Source organism: Arctopsyche grandis, chromosome 5, assembly GCF_051622035.1.
Source record: "Arctopsyche grandis isolate Sample6627 chromosome 5, ASM5162203v2, whole genome shotgun sequence".
Lineage (NCBI taxonomy): Eukaryota > Metazoa > Arthropoda > Insecta > Trichoptera > Hydropsychidae > Arctopsyche > Arctopsyche grandis.
In genome coordinates, this window is record NC_135359.1 from 33,042,759 (window position 1) to 33,068,438 (window position 25,680).

Below are 25,680 nucleotides of genomic sequence, written 5' to 3' on the forward strand. Positions count from 1 at the left end.
GAATATTTGAATCTCGAGATTTGAGAATCTTATTTTCTCGAAATATTTGAATCTCGAGAATTCGAGATTTTCTTTTTTTGTTTCTCGAGATTCTCGAGAATTCTCGAGAAAGTATAATTTTTTTTTTAATATAGTGAATTGATTTTTTTAGCATATAAACTTGACAACATACAAAAATCAAAAGGACACAAATACTTCACACATATGTATATTATATCAGGGGTTTACAACTTTATTAAAGACATGACGAAAGAAAGATATAGAGAGATATAATAGAACATTGAAAAGAAAAAAAAGTAAAACTATACAAAAAAAAAATTATAAAAGAAGGCATGAAAAGAAAATAAAAATATACAAAAGTAATTTAAAATAGTAAAAATAACAATATGTAAAAAAGAATTTGATAAAATTCCCAGTGTTGCTACCCGGCTTTGCCCGTGTTTTTGTGACCGGACAAATAATAAAAATACTGACCATCTATGTATATTAAAATACTGACTATAAATTGATTAATATCGAAGAAACAAATACTCGAATAAATAAATAATAAATCAAAAATCTTTGTTTTATGTGTGTTAAGTGGGGTCATATTGTCAGTGAAAATATATTTTCACTAGCGTTTTAGTGATATCATAACCGAATACTTTCGCACTAGTGACTAGTACCTACATGCACATACATATGTATACATATGTAACTTAAAAATGGTGCGATTTCGTTGTAACATGTGTATATGTACTTATATGATGACCGAATAATAACTTACCGGACAAATAATAAAAATACTGACCATCTATACATATTACAATACTTCACAAAATTATTTACGAGTTATAAGTATACAAATCAGTAAGTTTATTGAGCAAAAACGATGTAGTGATAAATTTAGAATATTCTCGATATTTTCAAGATTCTAATAAACGATTTCTCGAGAATCTCGAATTTTCATAATAAAATATTCTCGAGAAAGGAGAATCTCGAAATTTTACAATAAAATATTCTCGAGAAACGAGAATCAAAATTTCTCGAGAATTCTCGAGAAATCTCGAGACGAGATTTCTCGATCACAACCTCTAGCCTCATTGAACATAATAATTTTAAAAAAAATGAGATTTTATATTAACACTATTATGATAACAATAAATAATAGTAAACATGATATATACCTATACTTATTTATTTATTTATACAGGTAAAAACCCATTTAAGAAAATTACATAATGAAAACGAGTCTACGAGACGAGCCAGAATGTTAAATTACAGAAAACACAAATATCGGAAGGCAAAGATCGAAAATCGAAAGATCTTAAGTCGAAAGATCAAAAAAAGGGGTGCGTGGTAAACGGTATATACTCACGTACATACTCAATTAATTTGCGCGAGCAGGGTACAACAGGAACAAGAGGAACAAGCTTTTCCTCCCGTATACTGCGCGTGCACATTGATACGGGAGGAAAAGCCTGTTCCCCTTGTTCCTGTTGTAAAATACCCATTTAAGTAAATTACATAATAAAAACATATAATGAAATCTTATAAAAAATCAAAATTAACAATCAAAGAAAAAAAATAAAATCAGAAAAGATGGTAAAAATTAAGGAAACACAATATTCTGAATGTATTCGATAAACCGACCAAAAGTAACACTAAATATGTCGATGTCCGTCTGATCAGCTAAGTGGTTAAAAAGCCTCATGGCTGTGCATAAATGTGAATTTAAAAGAATGTTAGTTTTCGCTATAGTTGGCGAAAACAGAAAACGTTGGCGTAGTTTAAAATAATTTTCTGGTGCATATAAAGTGAATTCGCTAAGAATTGGTGGATTATAAATATTTCCACGAAGAACAAGGAACATGTGTCGTAATAATATAATACTGCGAAGAGATTCAAGACTGACTAAGCCCGTCATTCCCAAAATAAATTTGCTTGGATATAACCAAGGGTAGTATCCATACATTTTATAATAGAGAAACCGACAGATTTTTTTGTGAATTTTTTCTAATAAATTAATATACAACTTTTTGTAACCGTGCCGTGTCGGTAGATATGAATAGAAATGACATATTTGAGACGGAGTCGTGTAGTACTGTTATGTATGAACAGACCTTTATAAGGATTGTATTTGTATGAATACAATACAGCTTTTACGAGCTTTCAGCAAAGCCAAAGCAAGCATATATTCGCTCCAGATAAACAAACCTTGAGTTCAAGGGAACAACTGAAATAGCATAAATCCTATTACCCCAAAAAAAAAAGCACGCGACCACACAAAGGATACCCTTGAGCCTGGAAGAATCTTCGAGAACGAGGTGACATCACCTCACCTATATCCAGACCACCGATAAAGGCGATTCGACTCGCTCCAGATGAATTATGAATTGTCGCTCCAGATGAATTGTGAATCAAGCAACCTTGTGGCACACCCACACAAAGGAAACCCTTGAACCCGGAGGAATCCCCGAGAACAAGATGACATCACCGTGCCCATATATAAACCAGTACAGCAGCCACAGACGGCAGTTCAGTCAGGCTTTCCCCTGAAGCAGGCAACTAGCCCACTTCCCCGTGAATTTCCTGTACTGACAATAAACTTGTATACTGAAGAAAATAAATTTCCTCTGTTATCTACAACGAGTTTCCATAGGCCGGGTTACGGTCACAACATAACCTCCTGTCCTATAGTTTCTATCACAATTTTATCTTAAAGTTCTTATTCAAGCGGAAAATGATTTTAAATTGAGTTGAAGAATGTTTTCATCGAAGTTTTTAAAAATATTTTTGTAGATAAAATGTTCTGGTTTTTTTTAATTTTAAAATTTAAATCATTAAGTTGTTTGAGTGTGGCAATGTGATTAATTTTTCTCGACTCTTTAAACCCTTTGCCCGCGGCAATAAATATAGCGAACAAGCCCTGTACGCGGCAACTTTTTCGCGAATTTGGCAAATGAGTTTTCAACCTTAAATACAGATTTAAATATTTACTCAAGTAACGAGATATGTTAATTAACAAAGTATTATTTTAAACAATAAAATACATAATATATCTCGTAGTTTTGGATTAATTGTCAAATAATCATTCTTCATAATTGTATGAAGACGTGACGTCACATAAATGGGGTTTCAGTATGGTTCCAAAAAAAACTAATTTTTGACTGGTAATATATTCATTTTAAGCAAATTGAATAGATGGCATTCAACCAATTTTGAACCTTTGAAACAGTTGAAATAGGCGTATATAAGCCTCAAAATCCCGTGCAAAGTTCAGAAATTCTATGGAAGACAGCCGCGCTACAGACTTTTCGCCCAAAGCTTCCATAGAAGACGGCCGCGGGCAAACGGTTGAATGAATGAACTTCAACTTTAGTAATGGATAGAATTAAGATTTTAGCTTACTATAATACGATGTACACGGTAAACGAACATGATAATCGTTGCCACAACAATTGCGAATGTGGAATATCTGGCACGCGAGTTCTCGTTAGTACAGTATTCCGCATATATAGCTTTAGATTAATGGAGTTTTTATTAATGGAGTCACAAAGTCACTAAAATATGTATAACGGAACATCTGGCAGCCGAAAAGTCCATCATACTAACGAGAACTTGAGTGCTAAATATTGTGTATTCGCGATTTTCATGGCAAAAATTGTATTTGTGACCACCGCAATGTGACGAATTACAATTACTAGAGACCTGTATTTTGGGCACTTTGCTATTAATGCTTAATTGATCCTAAAATTCGGAATAGACGCTAATATATGCTAAATTCGTAAAATATGCGAATAGATGCTAAAATAACAAAAGTGAAATTTGCATAAAATTTATAAAAATAATAGACAATTTAAAAGGGTCTTTCTATCCCTTTGCCAATTTATTATGTGAAGAAATTGAGGGGATAAAACAGAGCATGCAGTTTGCCATAGACGGTGTTTTTCCTGTCGAAACCAAGTAACTGCTTTTGTCTACTACTGTAAATAAAAGAAGACAGTTGGAGCTGTGTATCCAAAAGGCTGCTCAAAAAAGCGTCTTAAAACTAGACTCGCACTCAAGTCTAAATGAGACAAATCTATTCCTCCGAACATTGAGTAAACTATTCAATCAATCTGTGGCAGGTTCAAAATCTAATATTAATGTAAGAAACCTGCCATTGTTAAATGTATTAACAGAAGCTCGATATTTGGAAAGATGTCAGCACTTTTTAGACAATTAATAGAGAATATAAAAATTTAATCCACGTCGGATATATTGCTATTATTAAGAGGTTGTGCCACTCTAAAATCTATTTGGTGTCCCGATAATATTGTGGATGCTGAAAGGTATTTTAGTAAATACAATATATGTAATTGTTACCGATCGTCGCACGAATCTCAAAAAATAATCTGTAGAAATATGCTCCATGTTAAGTTTTAATCAATTTTAATTGGTATTATATTTTTATATTGTAACGAACGGTTTTACGCGCGTTATCTGATCTCGCGATGGGTGATGCAGAGGGCGGATACGTCGTTCTTCTTCCAAGGGTCGGGTTATAGGGAAACGTGAACTAACCTTGGGATACAGTTTATATAGTCGGGGAGGTTCCTGACTGCAAATCGTCTCGTTGATAACAGCTTCCTCGTGGTCGGGACACTGGCTCTGTGGTCCTCTCACGGCTGATGTTTCTCCGGAAACGGCGTGAGGAATACAGGGGACGTCGTGCTGGAACTCAGGGGAAGGAGTTATGCTGCACTCGACCTCACAGCGGTTCTTCAGCAAGATGGCGGATCTCTGGGCCCCGTCTCCCCGTGGAGACGTGCACAGGAGAGATCTTTCTTCGGCGGCTGTTGGCGGGTGAGAGACTTGCTCTCGATGCGCTCGAGATGAGCATGGTAGTTGGCGCGGTAAAGCCACGGGCGCCAACCTAAATATTACTACCGCTACAAACTGAAGGGACACTCGGGAGAACGTCGCGTTACAATATTCATATTTTTTGCCTTTGTATTTTTATATTTATGCTTTTTTTATTGTAATTTTAATTTCAAAATATTTTTAAATTTCTCTATTATTTTTTAATGGTTGTGTTGTCTTTAAATTGTATAGGGGGTTTGAAGGTTTTGGACCGTTTCCCGGCCTATGGAAATTCAGTTGAATTTTGAAGAGGATCTTTATTACTCGATTAATACAGGTGTATTTGTATGTACAGCGAAGTAGGTAGAGGATTCACTGGAACGAGCTAGGTCGAGTTCCTGAAGCTCACTGGCATCTGGGGACGATGCACTGTTTTATAAAGGTGTTGCTTGAGCAACGCGTAGCTGGGCGTTTGATGCGTAGTTGCGTAGCTCCTTGGGATTTCCCGTGTACTCGTGATTGCGTATCTGGAGCGAGTCGAATCGCCTTTATGGGTAAAGCTGGACGAAGTATTTCGGCCACGGCTAAAGCGGGCTCCACATTCTCGTCGAGACTCTCGGTCTCGGGTCTCGCCGAAACAACACGAGACTGAAAGTAGCTCACCACATTCTCGCTCGCGCATTTGTCTGTTCGGTAGTCATACAAGATGGACGTGTTAGAAACGTCTGTCGCTGTACCATTATGTGCAATAGCATATTACAATTTTTTATTAATTCGAGAAAAAATAGTTATTAAGAGACGTTGGAATGTTTTATTACTGTTGCCATCCATGATATCCCCCAAAAAAGAATCCATCACGCTAAAAGCGAACCATATCGGCGTATATACAGTCCCTGACCAGAATATTACGCCACCCCTCTCGAGATGCGTTTGGGTAAATTTGTCACGGTCGTAAATAACTCATTATGGGAACTTTTGGCCTCATTTTTTTTTGTGATCTTATCCTTAAATGCAACTCTATTCACTAGCAAAATATATCGGTGGATTATCCCTCAAAAGGTCTTCAAAAACAAAAGAAAGATGTTTGAAATCGGTTTGCGTCTGAATTTTGTTCAATATTGACGTGCGTTTCCGTTAAAATCATTCATTATTTTGTAAAAAGCACTGTGTTTTTTTCTCTTTTACTGCAACTTTATCATATTTCTAAGGTAAGTTGGTATATAATATCTCGAAATTTTACTTTGTTTTATGATTTAAATTGCGTGTAAAACTTTTATTGGATTTTTTTAGATGGGTAAAAAATCAGATCTTTCTAAAGAAAAAATTGCAAGCATTACATCATTATTAAATACAGGAAAGTTTTCTCAAAACAAAATCGCGACAATGGAGGGTGTTAGTAGGGCGTCTATTAGAAAAATAAAACAAAATCTGGAGACTGATTGCGACCCCACACTCAATCGGCGAGCTAATAGTGGTACTAAATAAAAATTTGGCCTTCGTGTGTATCGAAAAATCGCCAGGCTTGTTTCCAAGAATCGATTTAATACAAAAAAAATACCGTAAAGTACCACTATTAGCTCCCATATAATAGGATGACACTGGTATATTTCCATAAATGTTAGTTCGAGATCGTGCGTCCAATTCGTAGGCATTTTTGTTAATAAAATCGACGAGCGCGCAGTGTGGAGTGCAGTGCCGGCCGACTGACGCGACGGGAGTGTGGAGGGAGGGTCTCGTGCGAACACAAAACTACACGAGAGCCCTTTGATTCGGGTCCCAAATAACGCCACGAAATGGAGACCGCACGAATATAGGCGGGACTAAACGAATATGTTCACTTCACTCCAGTGACGGCTCGTGATAATTTTTAGTGGCGGGGCTGCACTGAAAAGATGTCTAAAAAATGTCACCATAATTATTCTATCATGTCATAACAGGACAAAATAAGCACAATTTTTGGCGTACGACCACTTACATGTGGATTTAAGTATTATTGAAAAAAAAACTAGCAAAATTCACCACCCATTAAAGGGGTGCGTCCAAACGCGATGAAGATTTCGAAAAATACGCTGGTACTCCAGTAAGATTGCTAAAAAAAATTCGTTCTTGCTGGTTTCGCGACGCGGATTAAAAAAAACCCCAAAACCTTTCAAAAACTTAACCCCCTAATTTGTAACGAAAAACATTAACCTGTTGACAATGCATCGATACATCGGTTGTTTCATCTGCCATAACAGCTAGATAAGTTGCTTTTTTTATTTCAGCACTTATTTGTTCCCTACACACGTTCAAAATACAATCTAAAAGTTCATTTTGAATAGTTTTTGATGTCCCTTTAAAAACCGAAGAAGTTTGGAAATGTTTTTTTAAAGAATCGTCGAAATTTTGTGAATATTCTAGAAGCCCCCGAAAAACTCCTGGATTTTTTGAATTATCTGTTTCATCGTGTCCCCTCATTGGCATTTCAAATTTACCGCAAAATTTAACGCAATCAATAAATTTAAATAAAACATCCCGATTTTTTTTTGACGTTTTCGTTATGCTTATCTATTTCCCGCCGACAAGCTTCCCAAAATCGTGAGATTACACACATTTTTTAAGTGTTCGACACTTCCCTCGTGTTTTTAAATTAATCGTTTAAATGTTTTTAGTCAATAACTCCTGTTTTTGTCCAAGATGCTTCGCCTGGCGACTCGCCTCCAAACAAAAGACACGGATAACAAAATAACGCGTTTTTTTCTGTACATCTCGTTAACCAATTGTATTTTTTATAAATGTCTGGATTAAATTTTCGCGAGTAACTAAAAGATCTACTAGTTGCAGGCTGTGAAATAATTAAATTGGGCGTGAGGCAGCCTAATGCTTTTATAGCGACTTTTTCGGTAAGTTCTAGTCGCGAAAAGTGCAAATTTTGTAAATATTTTACTGAATTCTTTTGTTCTTCCATTTTTAAAAGAAAAAAAATCTTAATATATTTAAATAAAAATTACGAGAAAAAGTTAAACAGATTTGAAAAAAGTTTGCTGTTATCAAAATGAAAACAACTCACCGAAGATTTGATGAGGGCTCGTACACAACCAATTAAGAGTAACGAAAACGAATAAAGCTGTGATCGTGCGATTCAACTAATCAAATGTAAGATCAAGCGTGCGAAATCTTAAACAAACTGACAGTTGAATGTTGTTTAACAGGCGAAGGCTGCCGACTGTCCAGCCCAAAACGGAGTGAGTGAAAGAGAAAGAGCTATCTGCAGTTGCAAATAGCTCTTTCTCTTTCTCGTTCCAAAACTCCGGGCTGCGCAGCGTTCAGCGCGGCGCTGTAACACTTTACAGCCAGTACAGCAACATTTTAATTCATCGGTCACCATACAAGTTAGTGGGGTCTTCGAAACGGTCAACATTACTTACAATATCACCCTTTTGGATATGGGTGATATTGTAAGTAATATTTACTCTGTCGAAGGCCCCAATAGTTCGTCCATCCAACTAATAAAAAAAATATCATTAATAAATAAAATATTAAATGTATTATTAAACATATATCTTAGAGTTTTATAGGAGGTGCTGCAGCCCGGCAGCCCATTAGGACGAGCCGCCACTGCTTCACTCTCGTATTTGGCTGTTCTCGTATAGTTTTGCCGAGATTGTGGAGCGGGCTTAACTTTCGTGTACGAGAAGAGGACGCGATGATGTCATTTGTACAGATTAAGTTCGATGAGGGAAATAGGTGATATCACAAGTCGTGCTATATCTCTACAATTGTATATATGTATACCTATAAATTTTATTAAAATTCATCGAAATTTTTTATTATTTAAAATTAAACTCTTCATAAAAATAGATGCTAAATTGAACATTTTAATGCCCTAAAACCCTAAAATTCAAAATGAAAATGCTAAAATTGACAAAAATAGATGCCCAAAATACGGGTCTCTTACCAATTACCATATATGAAGGCATGAGTTGTAGACATTATTATTCGAATTTAGGCCAAATAGTGTTACGTCTTGTGTTTAGTTTCGGCCGGCCGCGACATGGCTCTGCCTTTCAAAATTCTGTCATCGGTTTTACAAAGCAATCACGCAAGAAACATTGCCTTCATCAATAATGTACATAATTCTACAAATGGGATTCTTCAATGACGTTTGGACCTGGTTTGATTGAATGTATCATTTCTCACGTATAGGTTATGTTTTTCAGGCGAAACTATTCTCCAGCGACAATAAACCGAAAATACCGAAAAATGTTATAGAAGTACGTTACGCCGCCTTGGATCAAAAGAAAAATGGCGAAGTTTACGATAAAAAACCTTTCAAATTGCTTTTGAAGAAAAATAAAGTATACTCGTGGTGTCTGTGTGGTAAATCTCACAATCAACCCTTATGTGACGGCACACACAAAGATATATACTTGAAAATAACGCAAAGGTATGCATCGATATTATATGTCATATATCATGTTGTATCACATCAGTTTTTAACCGTTTATTTTATAGACCGATAAAATTCCAAGTCGAGGAAACCAAAGAGTATTGGTTGTGCAATTGCAAACAGACGAAGCATCGGCCGTTCTGCGACGGAACCCACAAATCGCAAGAAATACAAGACACCAACGTCAAAGTATGAACCTGAAATTATTCGATTAGTTAGCGAAGCTTTGATGGCAGCACCATGATGATAAATTATCGTCTACATTTTGGAAGTCCACACTACCACTTACATATATACGGGTGAACTTCTTCCAACTGCATCAAAATCTGCACACATGGATGCCCTAGCATTTAATTAAATGAGTGATAATGAAGTTAATTGGGAATGTATGTGCGTAGAGTATATATATGTGAAATAAAATATATTAAATTTTTAATCTTGTTTTTTTTTAATGACGTTATATATATATATATATATATATATATATATATATATATATATATATATATATATATTGAAATAAAAATCATATATGTATGTATGTCCATTTTTAATGAAATTTCAAAAAATATATATATTTAATTAAAACAGTATTTGCGATTATTCTGTATAATTAAAACTTAACTTCTCATCTATACTCAATGTATATGTTCAGAATGGCTTTTAAATAATTTTAGCACTGCAAGGGAATGTTTATAATAAACTTTTTTAAATCAATGCTATGAAAATTTGTAATTTTTGATTATGTGCCACAAATTTTTCTGAGAAAATAAATAAATAAAAACTTTTAAAAGTGAAATTGTTTTATCGATGTTCTCAATGCATGGGTGTTGGCATATTAAGTTATTAAATAATTTTTTTTTAAAGAAATGTGTCGGTCCTGTGTTTGATCCGCACGTGGTCGAATTTTTATCAAATATATGTAATTTAATATTTATATTAGAATGTAAACTACATATAAACAATATAAAACACCAATAGAAAATTAAGTAAATAAATTTTCAATAGATGGCGCTAAATGCTCGAAGACTAATTTGCCTAGAGAAAATATTGGTAGCAAACAGTATATATAGAAGCTTTTCTTTCGTTATTATTTTTATTTTATTAATTGAAAAATCAACAGACAGGATGTACATAGATATGTATAAAAAAACAAATAGTAAATAAATAATATATGTAACATCCTATTATATTCGTACATTCTGTTGGCTGTGACGTACACATGTATGTATATCGAATCGAAACGACTATTAGGGCGAAATCACACAGCGTGGAATGTGGGACGTGGTTTTTTTTAAATAGTTTTAAACATATAAAAAAACTGTGGTATACATGGTATCGTCTTTTCAAAACGAAACATTCGAGCTGTTTCGTTGAAATTCTATAGTAGTGTTTATCCTCGCTTGACAGTGATATTTTTATTTTTATTTTTATTACAATCAATGTACACTCGTCATTACAGATCGCTGCAATGCGACGAGTGTACGAGAACGGTCAGACAACGTATACAGTACGTTTCTTTAAACATCGAATACAATAATTAATCAAGTACAGAAATAATAATCATAGAGACATCTATGGATTATTTTAGATTTTGTGCACAATTATTATTACAATTTTTATACACAATAAACACGAAATTATTAAGAGACATCTATATACAACGGGATACAAGAGGAACAGGCTGTTCCTCTTGTATCCCGTTCGTGCACATTAAGTAAGGCTGTACGACAAAAAGAGAGAGAATTTCAGCGCACGCCACTGGTTTAAAACCATCTAAAAAAAACCACATCCCACGCTGTGTGTGTATATGTATACATGTATACATACATACATACATATATACATACATACATACATATATACATACATACATACATATACATATACATAGACATATACATATACATATACATACATACATACATACATACATACATACATACATACATACATACATACATACATACATACATATATATATATATATATATATATATATATATATATATATATATATATATATATATATATATATATATATATATATATATATATATATATATATATATATATATATATATATATATTTATATATATATATATTGAGAATATTCTTTGTTCTTCATTCAAAATCTAAAATAAAAAATACAAATAAGAATACACAATTCAACTTTTAAAGCAAAAATTATAATAAACATACATTTTTATATACAAAATTAAATTTTTTTTTTAATACTAGGGTAATATAAATGATGACTAAAAATAATATGACTTTTATATAAACTTTTCGATACATATAAATATAAACACTATATAAACATTTTGCTAAATCTACTTTGAGTAATAATATATTGATCGACGACTTCATTGTTCGCCTTTCACTGCACTCTGCGATAAAATCGAATACACCTGCTTAGCTAAATTCTTATAGTGCTCGGCGTATTTACTTCCAGGCTCCGACAGTACGACGGGCTGTCCCGAGGCCGTCGAATCCGACACAGCCTGGTTCAGTTCGAAACTTTCCAACACTGGCAACTCCAGCTGACTCGCCAAGTGTCCCGTATTCTCGCCGAAGATGTGATTTTTCGCACCGCAGCCCTCGCATATCACGTGCGACATATTCTCCACGATGCCGAATATGGGAACCTTCAACTTTTCCAACATGGTAGCACCTCTACGGGTGACTTGCAGAGCGGCCGTCTGCGGAGTCGTAACTAATATAGCACCTAAAAGAATAATTGCGCTTTGAAACGCTGTTCTTTACAGCACGTCTATGCATTGTGAATATGTTACCGTCGATAGGAAGGTTTTGCGCGAGGGATAAGTGCGTGTCTCCGGTTCCAGGAGGTGTGTCAATTATGAGGCAATCTAAAGGGCCCCATGCTACTTGTCTCGTGAGTCTATCCAGTGCTTGCATCACCATTAGTCCTCGCCATACTACTGCTCCGTCGCCGCTCACTAAAAGCCCCATCGACATGCTGAAACGTCATACATCGTTAAGTTATTACCGGAATTTGAAATTTCATACAGTAAGTATTTCAATATACCATTTGATGCCGTAATTCAATAAGGGTTCCATTAGATTGTCGTTGTTTAACATAGGTTCGCCACTAAGGTTCATCATCAGTGGCACGGAAGGGCCGAAAACGTCGGCGTCCAATAGTCCAATCTCTTTAGATTGGTCAACCAATTTCATGGCGCATGCCAAATTGACTGGAAATATTTGTTTGTTTTGATTATACAATAATGAGAAATTGTATGTAAAATGTAGAAGTGGCATATTCTAATACCAGCGGTGGTTGTTTTTCCAACGCCACCTTTTCCTGATGCTATTAGAAGAATTTGTTTAACACCAGGAATAGGTCTCTTCTTCGGCAGACCTTTTGCCATGATTTCAGCTCGTCTCTTATCAGCATTTTCAGAATTTTGTGCAGCAGCCGATGAAAATGAATACTGAAAAAAATTTCAGGCTGTTTTTTTATTTCAATATGTCATAACGTGATTATCTTTTACTAATAAAAAATAATAAAGATGTTAAGTAATAAAAAATAAATGTAACCTGCGTTACCTTTGATAGAAGTTTATAAGAAAGTATATTTTTGACGATATTCGAAGTTATTAGTTTCACCATCCTAGCTGACCGACAATTACTTCAACATAACATACAACTGTCAAATTCTGATAGGTAGAATGTTGCCAGTCGTAAAAATTTAGTTTAATGCAGTAAAATGTCGGTTCGGTGATTACTGGTCACAAAGTCACAAAAATCTCTATAACGGAATATCTGGCAGCCGAAAAGTCCATCATACTAACGATAACTATCATACAAACGAGAACTTGAGTGCCAAATATTGTGTATTCGTGATTTTAATGGCAAAAATTGTCTTTGTGACCACCGCAATGTAACTAATAATCCAATTACCAAAATGTCAATTTCAACAATCTATTTATTCGGCTCGGTGATTATTCCGCAAAACGCAATCTCGCGCAGTCATTTAACCAGCAGCGTGGTCTAGTGGTGAATGTTGAATTATTTCGTACTTGATGTTACGGGTTCGAGTCCCACTAAGTCTCGTTGTTGGCCAGACCTTGATTTATCGAGGTCGATCGTTTCTTATCAGAATTTGCCAATTTTTCTGATTTTCATTGAAACGGTTCCTGTAAAATTGGCGATTCCTTCCCAATTTTCTGTTGCGAACCTTTAGTTATTGTTATATCTTAGGTTTCGCCATATTGCTCACCATAGATGTCTCTGTGGTTGTTTATCGGATAAAAATTCGTATTGTTACATGAAAGTTATTCATCGTTATTTATCGTATTAATACGATGTTTGTAATATCTGACCATAGATGTCAGATATTGTTTAGATATACATGTATCTATGTAATGACTATGTGGACCAGGAAGGCGCATTTGGGGTTTACCTGTTAAGCCTTCCTGGTATATTTGTATATATGTACATATGTAACAAATAAAAATAAAAAATAAAATAAAAATAAAATAAGTGTCGATCACGGAACATCTGGCACCCAAAAACTCCATCAATCTGATATCAAGAGAAACTTTATTGCTATTTTTATTTTACATACATAGATACCAGGAAGGCTCGACAGGAAGACCCCAAAGCGCCTTCCTAGACAATTAATTACAAACAATGCAGCATTTTTATTTCATAAATCACTGTATTTTTGAGAGGCTGAATAACACGAAATTAACAATTAATTAATTAATCCATTGAGATATCTATGGATTTAAACTTGTACATAATTTTTTTTCAAATTGTACATACATTAAATACAGAAGATTTGTAACAGCAGATATGTAGGATGATTTTTTTTTGCCCAATTTTGAGGAACCGTTTCAACAATGATCAGATAAAATTGGTAAACTCTAATAAGAAATCGATCGATCAACTTGGAGTCACAAATATCCAAGTCTAACCAGCAGTATTAAAGATTAGCCCGGGATCAAACCCAATGATCTCTTAATAATCTCTTGGTGCTGAACATAAACGCAACCACTGAGCCATACTGCTGGGTAAATATTGTACTAACGAGAACTCGAGTGCCAGATGTTCCGTGATCAAAATTTTAGTGACTTGCGCGAGATCGCTTTTTGCGGAATAATACGTTTACCATTTATTCATAAGAATGATTTATTATATTAAAATATCTATCTATATATCTTAAGCTTTGAGCTGATAAATCATATAACTTTTGAGAACCCACATGTGTTAAACGAATTAAATATAAAATAGCATATTTTTATTGCAGAGGCGTTAAGAATGTGGCCACCATTTCCCGGCACGGATAGAAAGTGTCTTCGGTCTTATAAATTGCCTCCTCCTAATGATTCTACAAATGAGGGATATACAGTGAGAATAATTAAATAGTAATAATGAATGTATCCAATTTCGAGAACTGTTTTAATTATAATTAAATTTGTACTTTTGCAGTTGCAAGCGGGAGAAGGAATTTGGATTCCAATATGTGCGATTCACCACGATCCTAAGTATTATCCTGACCCAAAGAAATTCGATCCCGAAAGATTTTCCGACGAAAACAAAGGGAATATCGATCCGGCTTTCATTTATACCATTTGGATCCGGACCTAGAAATTGCATTGGTAAGAATAATATTCTAACATCATCTCATTTAAAGAAATATGAAGAAGTAATTTAAAGGACTAATTTTAAAATTACAGGTTCTCGATATCGTTGACGATAACTAAAACTATCATTTTCCGGATATTGAGTAAGTTCGAATCTTGTGATGATAGAAAAATTTTTCTATCATCACAAGATCGAACTTACTCAATATCCGGAAAATGATAGTTTTAGTTATCGTCAACGCATATCGAGAACCTGTAATTTTAAAATTAGTCCTTTAAATTACTTCTTCATATTTCTTTAAATGAGATGATGTTAGAATATTATTCTTACCAATGCAATTTCTAGGTCCGGATCCAAATGGTATAAATGAAAGCGGATCGATATTCCCTTTGTTTTCGTCGGAAAATCTTTCGGGATCGAATTTCTTTGGGTCAGGATAATACTTAGGATCGTGGTGAATCGCACATATTGGAATCCAAATTCCTTCTCCCGCTTGCAACTGCAAAAGTACAAATTTAATTATAATTAAAACAGTTCTCGAAATTGGATACATTCATTATTACTATTTAATTATTCTCACTGTATATCCCTCATTTGTAGAATCATTAGGAGGAGGCAATTTATAAGACCGAAGACACTTTCTATCCGTGCCGGGAACTGGTGGCCACATTCTTAACGCCTCTGCAATAAAAATATGCTATTTTATATTTAATTCGTTTAACACATGTGGGTTCTCAAAAGTTATATGATTTATCAGCTCATTAGTGCATAGCTTGCATAGTGTCAGATATCGGTTACGGTTCTGCCAAATGCTGTAAATGATCAAAATAATACCTACCACAAACTACCATATCCATATATTTCATCTTCATCAAATCAGTGTATTCTAACGCATCTCCTTTTTCAGAAATTAATTCGTCGATCTCGATTTGCAACTTCTTTTGTACATCTGGATTTACAGTAAGCTCGTGAAATACAAAACACAGCAATGTTTTAGAAGTTTCATATCCAGCAACAAAGAATATGACTGCTTGAGCCACGATATCATTTTCACTCCACTCTAACAAAATATATTAATTATACTTTAATTAATCTTTAGCACTTGAATCATTTTTTTAATTTTTAAAATTAGGTCCGTAATTTTAAAGATCATTTAAATTATTTCTTATGTGCATAAAACTATGTACTCGTATATTCTGTGAGGACCCTACGACGGCTCGGTGATTACTGGTCACAAAATCACTAAAATCTCTATAACGGAACATCTATCAGCTGAAAAGTCCATCATACTAACGAGAACTTGAGTGCCAAATATTACATATTCGCAATTTTAATGGCAAAAATTGTCTTTGTGACCACCGCAATGTGACTAATAATACAATTACCCCCTACGACATGGTCGAACCTGGGTTGCCACCCTGCAAATTGGCACCGATTCGAGCATGTTGGTAGATCCCCCTTTACTTCCTGTTCGCCAGTCATATTAAATGGTCGTATGTTTTCACCAGAGTAATGTATTCACTTCTCTGGTTTTCACTCCAACATATATAGTATATTTATGTAAATATTAGAGTGACACTTGCTTTGTATGTATGTTAAATTTGGATTGTATTGGTATTCCAAATGTCATAATCTCTTATTTTACTTTGAAGATATAAAATTAAAAGTATGTTTTTAAATTTAATTTTCGTTTTCTATTGATTTATTATAAAAAAAACGTTTAAAAATATGGTTAAAGTCCACATCCCCAATGATAATAAAATAAAAAGGAAAAAATTATGCGACTTGGATTACGATAAAATCAAATTTCTTCGTACAAAACGAAAACGTATGTATCACTAACGCCTCTTAACGGTTCGTTTCCCAATAGTCGATTCCTCGGCAGTCGCAAATCCTGCATCAGTCTCTTCATTGTGTGAACCTTCATATTTCAACGACCCTTTCCAAGCCTCCATTAATAATTGAATCATATCAGGTCTGACGATTCCATTTTTCTCGCGATTCTTCATTGTACCCAATACTAAATTCCGAAAGAACTCTCTTAAGTTTTTCCCAAGAAACTGTACTCCAGATATCTGAAAATATTAAAAAAGGCTGCTATCTCAACTTTTTTATATTATACATAGTATATCAATCAAATCGATTACTTTTATCAGAATAGGAAATGCGAAATAAACAATTAATTTTAAGAGTTGAACTCCGCCTAAGTCAAACGTCTTTACTCCCATATTGTAAAACTCATTTTTTCTCTCAGTCAACGAATTGACAACCAATCCAAAAACAGTCGATGCAATGACATCATTCGTATATCTTGATAAAGTATCTGCCATTTCAACCTCTATAAAACCCCTCTCTGCAAGATTAATTAATTAAATTTAGTGATTGTGTAATATCATATATGTATTTATGTACATATGTGTATATACTTTTGTGCTCGGGTTCATTCATTTTGTCCAAATAAAAATCGGCAATCTGTCTTCCAGTTTGGTCGACCAATGAAAGCATGTTTCTCAATTTAGAACTGGTAAATGTGGGACTCACTGTAGCTCTCATATCTTTCCATTTGTCACCTTTTTGCAGTAAAACATAATTTGATTATACTCAATTTTACATTTAAATGGCACCATGAATATTTCGTAACGGCCTAATGTTTATTTTTTACATTTACGACTTGTTCATCTTTTTATTATGACTGGCTTAAAATTTACGCCTTATAAGTATGTTCAAATTATCGAATGTGATTCCAATTAACCCTTTTAAACGAAAACAAAAAATAATGTGGCCAGAACACTATCCCAATTAACATGTTTCAATAGAAAATACTCAATATAAAATAGTATTAACAGTGAGAAACAATCCCAAGTGAAAATACGTACTTTTGACTTTTGATTTGAACTGGACGACTACTTAGAGAGATTTGAAAGCTGAAAAGTACTATAAATGGAAGATAAAATACCCGACTATAGATTCCAATATTCATTTTGAACAGTAAATTGACTGATTTTGAGATATCGACCGAACAACACCAAGATATACAATAGAAAAATTGCGTGATTTAAAAAACACATATATCTCCGAATCTCAAACCAATCAACATTTATTATTACCAGATTCGTGTTAACTGGGAATAGATCTATAAGAAAAATCATAGCTCGTCCCTGAACCATTTTTCGTGTCGAACAGTGATATCATCGCATGGGTTATGGCATATTAAGCTATTTATTTTTTTTAAATGTGTCGATCACGCGGTCGTATTTTTTCAAATACCTATTTTTTTAAATATATTTAATTTTATATTTATATTAAATTGTTTAATATGAAAAAAATGTTAAAAACTTCCTACCTACCTACATATAAACAATATAAAACACCAATATAAAAATTAATTAATTAAATAAATTTTCAATAGACGGCGCTAAATGCTCAGAAACTTATTAGTCTAGAGGAAACATTGATGGCAAACAGTATATATAGAAGTTTTTTGTTGATCTGCTATTATATTCGTTACGTTTTGTTGGCAGTGTTTTTTTACATATGTCGAATCGAAACGACTATTATAACACGGCGAGCGTTATCTCACACACACATATACGGACACAAACACAGACACCCAGAATAGCTCTATTATATATATGATAAATTCTATAGTAGTGAGTGCAAAAAAATCTGTTATTTGAATCCAAATGTAAATTTATTCTAAAGATTAGTCATATGAATACTTTATATATTGGAATACTACTAAGATTTTCCTTTTTTTTTTTTTTTTGAAAATAGCTCAAAAGAAAATCTGAGCAATAACCAAATAAATACTTACCAAAACAGCATTAAAATCAAAAAAAAAAAGTAATAATATTACCTGTAATGAATAACAAGTTTCTTCCTATTATGGGATCAAAGTTTTCATCTATATTTAGTATATGACTTGTAAAGTTATCAAAATCCTTTATAGTCGTTTTTTTGATGATTTCCAAGTCTCTTATCATAATGAAAGGTCTATTAACCTGCATGAATCCTACATACCTTTGCAATTATTATGAAATTAATTGTATTTTAACATTTTGTATATTTTATGTATGTATATGTACAAATAATATCTTTATGGGAAAAAAAATCACTCACCTTTCATTTGGAAATGCATCATACACTCTATAAATTGCACCCATGAAATGTTCTCTTCCTAAGATATGTTGAAACATATTTCCAAGAATTGGCAATTCAAATGGAACATTTTTCATTCCTCTTCTCTTAAAATAGCCACTTTCCCAATATCCGTATGCAAAGAATATAATAAGAAAGCCAATCGCCAGTAGAAATGCATCCCACCAATTGAAAGACATTATCCTGAAAACAACGTAGAATCATAACGATAATAATATGTTCACAACATTTTCTTTTCACAATATATATGTATATTTCCAATTGCACAATCCATAAAGCATATTTTGATATAATAGGCCACTTTTAAGAGAATTGCATGAATCATGGTCGTTAATGTTGCAACATTATTATGATACAGGCGTACGAATCTGATGGTTTTTAGAAATGTATTTGTGTATAATTTATTCAAAAAAAATCACAGCTTCATTTCAACATATCAAAGATTGTCACTGTGTCACAATTTATAATACAGATGTATCTAAATGAGTCACACGATAGAAATTTTATAATAATACATATATTCCGAAATTTAAACTTATTCAAAATCAAAATTGAAATAATGACGTTTTAATGTATGTAAATATGATAGCATTTAATTTTTGGAAATGTATGACACACGTGAGTTGAAAGAAAGCGACAATATTGGAGAAATGTAATAAAAATGAACATATTACATTTTTCAATGTACCTTAAGGTGGCCCTAGCTTTAAAGGAGAAATTTTCAATTCAAATCAGTACTGAAATTAGAAATCGGCGAAACAACAAACACCAAATATACTCACAGACTTCAATGTTCAAATTATCAATGAAACATGAACGTCGGTACGTTCATGTTCATGAGTAAACATCCTTCGATTTTCGAGGCTATTTAAATTGAAAAAACTAACATTAAATACACAACCATATAGATATAACCGATTTTAAAAAAATAGCTAACTAGAACGTTGCTCAGGCCAAAAAATACGTGCATGTAAATACATAAAAATTAAACTGTCCAAATTTTAACACTTCGCAAGCGGGTACTTTTGATACTCGCAAAAATTCGTAATTAATTTGAATTGAAATTAACGATAACACCCAAAAGTAACGAAAAGTTGGACATCTCACGATAACCTCCATAAATCTGGATTTTATTTTGGGGTGAAATCGGAAGAAACACGGGAAAGATTGAATAAAAACGGGTGTGACATGCAGCAAACACATGTTACGAGTTTAAATGTACATATGTATGTACGAATACCATAAAACCAGACACTATTCGTAAAAATCTTGAATTTGCAATTAAAACAATGACGGAACACTTCACTGAGTGGAAAATTCAAATGAATCAAACCAAAACAGAAGCTTTATTATTTAGTGTTAGAAAGCATAAACCAAATTGAGATCTGAAAATCTCCACATGAGAAAGTCTGAAATGGCAGTCAGTAATAAAATATTTAGGAATCACGTTCGATAAAAGAAAGAGATGGGCACCTCACATTGAGGCAGCGAAATGCAAGGTGATGCGGGGTATATCCTCAATATACCCAATATTTAATCCCCCATAGTTCTTTATCAACTCAAAATAAAATAAAATTACATCGCTCGCTTATATTACCATTATTCACCTGTATGGAATAACGCCTCGAATACTAACCATTCCAAATTCCAAATAATACGAAATAAATCCCTGAAAATAATTTAAAATACACCCATATATACTAAAATTGCATGCCGTTGTCAGATTTCTCCTACTTCACAAATTTTTGAAAACTTATGGTGTCTCTATTATTATTATTTTTTTGTTGACACAGATGGTTTTTATTTGATTGAATAAACATTAGACAAACAAAAAAATAATAACTGACTAACATACCACTTTTAACTTGGGCAGTATTAGCAATTAACTGTGAGATTTTGATGTTTTTACTAAAAATCTTTAAAAATGAAATTTAAAAAAACCGTAAGACTTTGGACTGAGGTATGTGTTGCTAAAAAAAACCCTAAGGCTTTGCACTTAGCTACCAAACACCTTGTAAATATGTATATCCAGTTACAGAGATGTCGTTGACTAAAAATATTTTAAGAACACGAGTTTTCTCGGGACCCGCAGTCCAAGCGTAGACTACGTAAACACGAGAATTCTCGTGACCCGCTTACAAAGTGTTAACTTGGTAAATTGGTAAAATCAAGAAATAAACGACATAACGCTTATTCAATACATAAATTGTTGTTTATTTATTTACAAAATATACCGCAGTGGCATTAGTTTCTTATCCAATGCATCACTGCGGAAATATTTAAAACATATGTATGAATATATGTAAATTTCATTCCATTCACGATGGCTCACCCCCACTCTACGAAATAGATACGCATCCTAGCATTGTGTAAAAGCCGTTGATTTTGAGTACTTTTTCCGAGAAGTGGGGGTGGGCCTTCGTACATGAAATGACCTCTAATACTTAAATGAGATATGTATCATAAACTCTTTTTCGGTTTATGATTTATTTTCTTTAGTTTATATCATGTTGTAGATATACCCGGCACCGCCTGATACATAAAACCGTTTGCTAAATCAACTTAATTAGATTTTCTTTTAATTATGTATTTTATAAATAAAGATATGCGTTTGGATGGATGATTTTCAAATAACAATATATCGCTCCATTAATTTTAAAAGCAAGAGAGCAAAAAAGCATGGTTTTTCTAAGAAATTGAAAATAGTGAGCCATGACACTGTTCGACAAACGACTTTTTTTTGGTTCAGAGACGAGATATAACTTTTCTATTGATAACTGGCTCACCTTGTTAAAACAACGAATTTTTGTTATTAATCCACACGAATAGTCGAAATTTACTCAATCACAACAAATAATGGAGCTAATATGATAAAATTTGTCAACATGTTAGAAACCGAAATAGACAAATAAAACCAGAATATTAATTATGAAAGAGATTATGAAGCAAATATGCTACCTTCCATTGAAAACTGTTCTTTCCTTCATCTTATCGGAATAAAATGTGTCGCACATACTTTACAATTAGCAATCAAAGATTCTATAAACGATTCCGATTTAAATCAAATTGTATATGAATTCATTATATATCATATATATCAATAAACACATTATAAATTGGCTATCAAAAGTGCGCGATTCAAACACCTGTGAACGGAAAATTAAGAGTAAATAGACCCATACCTGTAAAACTTAACTTCTTGAATAAAAAAACTACTAGATTCTTTCTAAACTGTTGTCACACTTTTTTTCCTAAAAGCGGGGCCCGATGAAAAGTTGGTAAGCCTAGAAAAAGTCAAGTATGAATAAAAAAAATGTATTTTGTCTACATTTTAGCTACATCAGAATCAATTAATACATTGAGACATCTATGGATTTAGACTTGTACACAATTTTTTACATATTGTACATAAATCAAATTCAGATATTTGTGACAGCAGGTAGGATGATTTTTGCCATTTCAACTCTGAGAAACTCTAACTAATTACAAGCAATGCAGAATTTTTTATTACACACATCACTGTATTTCGAGAGGCTGAAGAACACGAAATTAACAATTAATTAATTAATTAATCCATTGAGACATCGTTAAGATCGAGAAACGATCGACTTAGAGTCACAAATATCCAAGTTGAACCAGCAGTATTAAAGATTAGCATGGGATCGAACCCGGATCCTCTCGGTGCTAAACATAAACGCAAACACCGAGCCATACTGCTTGCTATGTATGTAGTATGTTTGTATTGTAAATTTTTAAACTTATAAAATTGTAAACTATACTTTGTCGTATGAAAATTGATTTTTTAAAATAATTGTTTTAAATTACATACAGTAAAAATTTATTTTAAATTAAATTCTTGACTTTTTTTCATTAAAGAAAAACAAAATATTTATATTTTGATTTTATATAATAAAACATATATGGTTTAGTTGACCTATTATCGAGTAATTAAATAAAATCACTACAATAAAAATTCCTACATTTATAATTCCTACATTTATAAAAATTCCTACATTTATAACAGTTTTCCATTTTGATATACATATGTAGATCCATTTGAGTACATACATGTAGATACATATGTAGACTCAATATATAGGTACATATAAAAAAAACGGTGCTACTTTAGTATGCGGTCTACCTTAGCATGCGATCTACCTTTGAATCGCAGTTGACTATTTTTTTTTATTTGTATCGTAGCAACGACCTGTTTATTATAATAGTTGTTTTTTCCTGTAGCCCCATAATGCTGTCGAAGCATTTCTATCAAAATAACGCCAGCAGCGAAAAATATACCGACCCTAACGACCTAATCTTAAATGAATAGGTCCAACCCTAATTTAACCTAACCTAACTTGACCCTTAAACACATATGTGTTAGCTGCTAAGATCTGTTTTTTTTAAGTTTTATTTCATCAATATGTTCACAAAAAAATATATTTTAGCAGCCAACACCTATTTATTTAAGGGTCTATTAATTTAAGATTAGGTTTCTAGGGTCGGTATTATTCAGTCTCAGATATGTGAAGGTAGACCGCACACTAAAGTGGCACCAAAGAAACCATGTCCTTAGAGCGCAGTTTTGTTCCTGGTTTCATGCTCTATCGGAGCACACTGAATTTTTTTTAAATAGTTCCACTTTTTGTCAAAAAAATGTTATAATCAATAACATTTGTTTTCAGATTTCTTAATAACATTGGTTTTTAATCGTTTTCAAAATGTTAACGGGTAAAACACTAGTAGAAACGAAAAGCAAAAGGAGCTCACAATCAGCTGGTATAATAGAGCTTACAATTAGTATATTTTAATAAAAATAATTTAATATTCAGTTTCCCTGAATAATCGCAATCTTTAAAATTTTGCCCTGAAAAAATATGAAACTTTTGCGCACTTATGTAAGGTAGTATTTTGAACATAAAAAAATGAGTTTTCACTGATTTCACCAAAAACGCACTTTCAATTACGCGTTTTGATATTTTCACACTCTAATTAACAAACAAACACAATAGTATTTCACTCTCACTCACAAATTATTAAATAAATACATCATATATTATATATTATTTTTTTTTTATTGATAAAAAGTGAGCACTGCTGAAAAAGCTGTGATGTCTATACGAACTATCAGTGCGTTGTCATTTGTTAGACTGCAAACATCAACAATCGTCTGTTATTATTATATTTTACTAGTGTTTTTACCCGGCTTCGCTCGGTATTTGTAATATAAACCGCTTAAACATGGCCAATCTAATAGTAAACATTTTAATAAATTTATTTGAATAATTTTATTTTATTTATTTGTTGGATGACGTCATGGATTTACGAACCAACAATACAAAATCTCTTTCGAAATTATATATTAGATATTTAATAGGTATATGACAGTTGAGTTAGACTGTAAATGACAGTTTTAACGGTGGATTGAAGCTTTTTTTTTTAGGTTTTTTGTTAGTCTCACTTTTTTTATTTGATAATAATTGTGCGTACGAACTATGTAATTGAAAATTTTGCGGAATGAAAACCCAAAAGTGAAAGTTGGCTGTGGTTGAAGTTGAGTGAGCCCAAAAATTGGTGTAGTTGGCAACCGTCTCGTTCGCACAAATTAACTATATCGACTATTCATGGTATTCGTTTTTTTTTTGTTTTAATATTCGGCAAAATGTCCCCCACGCACGCCACTCGACAAACTACTTTGTCGTGAAACAACCTAAACCTACGTTCAAGTAAAAGGGGGGGGCTCCAAGCGCATTTGAAATTTGGGGCCCCCACTTTATATATTATTAAAAAATGTTATCATGGTTTTTTACCATGCTTTTCAGTATATGGTCTTTCATTAGGATTTTACAAAACAATATTTTTTTTATTTATTCACGTACTAGTTTTTGAAATAAAATAGGTACATTTTTTTTTTAATTCTATGTAAAATAGGTACTAATTTCATGTATTCTTGGGTTACGAACGTATTGTGGACAATGTGAAAAATTTGTGAACAGTGGTGTCACCCTAATTTTGGAACAACGGGTTTCTAAATTTTGTTTCAATTTATATATTACTAGCTGAACCCCGGCATGCGTTGCAATGCGTTATTATATCGTTCCTGTTCTCGTTCCCGTTCCCGTTCCCGTTCCCATTTGTCGGAAAAACGCAGGTAGCGAACACATTTGAAATGATTGCGTTGCAATGACACTCGTTCCCGTTTCCGTTCCCGTTTTTTTTTCACAGTAATCTTCCCGGACATGCACACAACAAATCCTGAAAGTTTCATCGTAATCGGTTCAGTCGTTTAGCAGCCTATTCGAGACACACACACACACAGACATTCAGTTTTATATATATATATATATATATATATATATATATATATATATATATATATATATATATATATATATATATATATATATATATATAGACTAGTTGTTTTACCCGGCTTCGCTCAGTATTTGTAATATAAACAGCTTAAATATGGCGAATCTAATATTGATAGTAAATATTCATTTGTTTTTTTATTAATTTATTTGAATCGAAATAAATTAATAAAAAATATATATCGAATCGTCGTCATACAAACATACTTACATACAAAGTCTCTTTCGAAATTGCATATATATTATATTTCAATTTATGTATTTATTTATGTATATAAATTGTTTAA

At 32.8% G+C, this 25,680-nt stretch overlaps 3 protein-coding genes across 3 annotated transcripts; 1 reads left to right on the top strand and 2 right to left on the bottom strand.

The window, feature by feature from the left end:
• The first annotated feature begins 8,791 nt into the window (after positions 1–8,791).
• Positions 8,792–10,019, top strand: LOC143911787 (uncharacterized). The gene is made up of 3 exons (XM_077430830.1): positions 8,792–8,932; positions 9,024–9,250; positions 9,319–10,019. The coding sequence occupies exons 1-3, from the start codon at positions 8,858–8,860 to the stop codon at positions 9,446–9,448; spliced, it is 432 nt and encodes a 143-aa protein (XP_077286956.1). The 5' UTR covers positions 8,792–8,857; the 3' UTR covers positions 9,449–10,019.
• Positions 10,020–11,416: 1,397 nt separating this feature from the next.
• On the bottom strand, positions 11,417–12,951 carry Nubpl (NUBP iron-sulfur cluster assembly factor, mitochondrial). Its single transcript, XM_077431161.1, has 5 exons — positions 12,825–12,951; positions 12,547–12,709; positions 12,304–12,469; positions 12,050–12,234; positions 11,417–11,982 (listed from the first exon to the last, which is right to left on the bottom strand). The coding sequence occupies exons 1-5, from the start codon at positions 12,885–12,887 to the stop codon at positions 11,621–11,623; spliced, it is 939 nt and encodes a 312-aa protein (XP_077287287.1). The 5' UTR covers positions 12,888–12,951; the 3' UTR covers positions 11,417–11,620.
• Positions 12,952–14,991: 2,040 nt separating this feature from the next.
• On the bottom strand, positions 14,992–24,719 carry LOC143911977 (cytochrome P450 9e2-like). Its single transcript, XM_077431082.1, has 10 exons — positions 24,548–24,719; positions 18,987–19,208; positions 18,724–18,887; positions 17,294–17,437; positions 17,015–17,220; positions 16,711–16,942; positions 15,706–15,927; positions 15,448–15,548; positions 15,198–15,366; positions 14,992–15,119 (listed from the first exon to the last, which is right to left on the bottom strand). The coding sequence occupies exons 2-10, from the start codon at positions 19,202–19,204 to the stop codon at positions 14,992–14,994; spliced, it is 1,584 nt and encodes a 527-aa protein (XP_077287208.1). The 5' UTR covers positions 19,205–19,208; positions 24,548–24,719.
• Between the last annotated feature and the right edge of the window lie 961 nt (positions 24,720–25,680).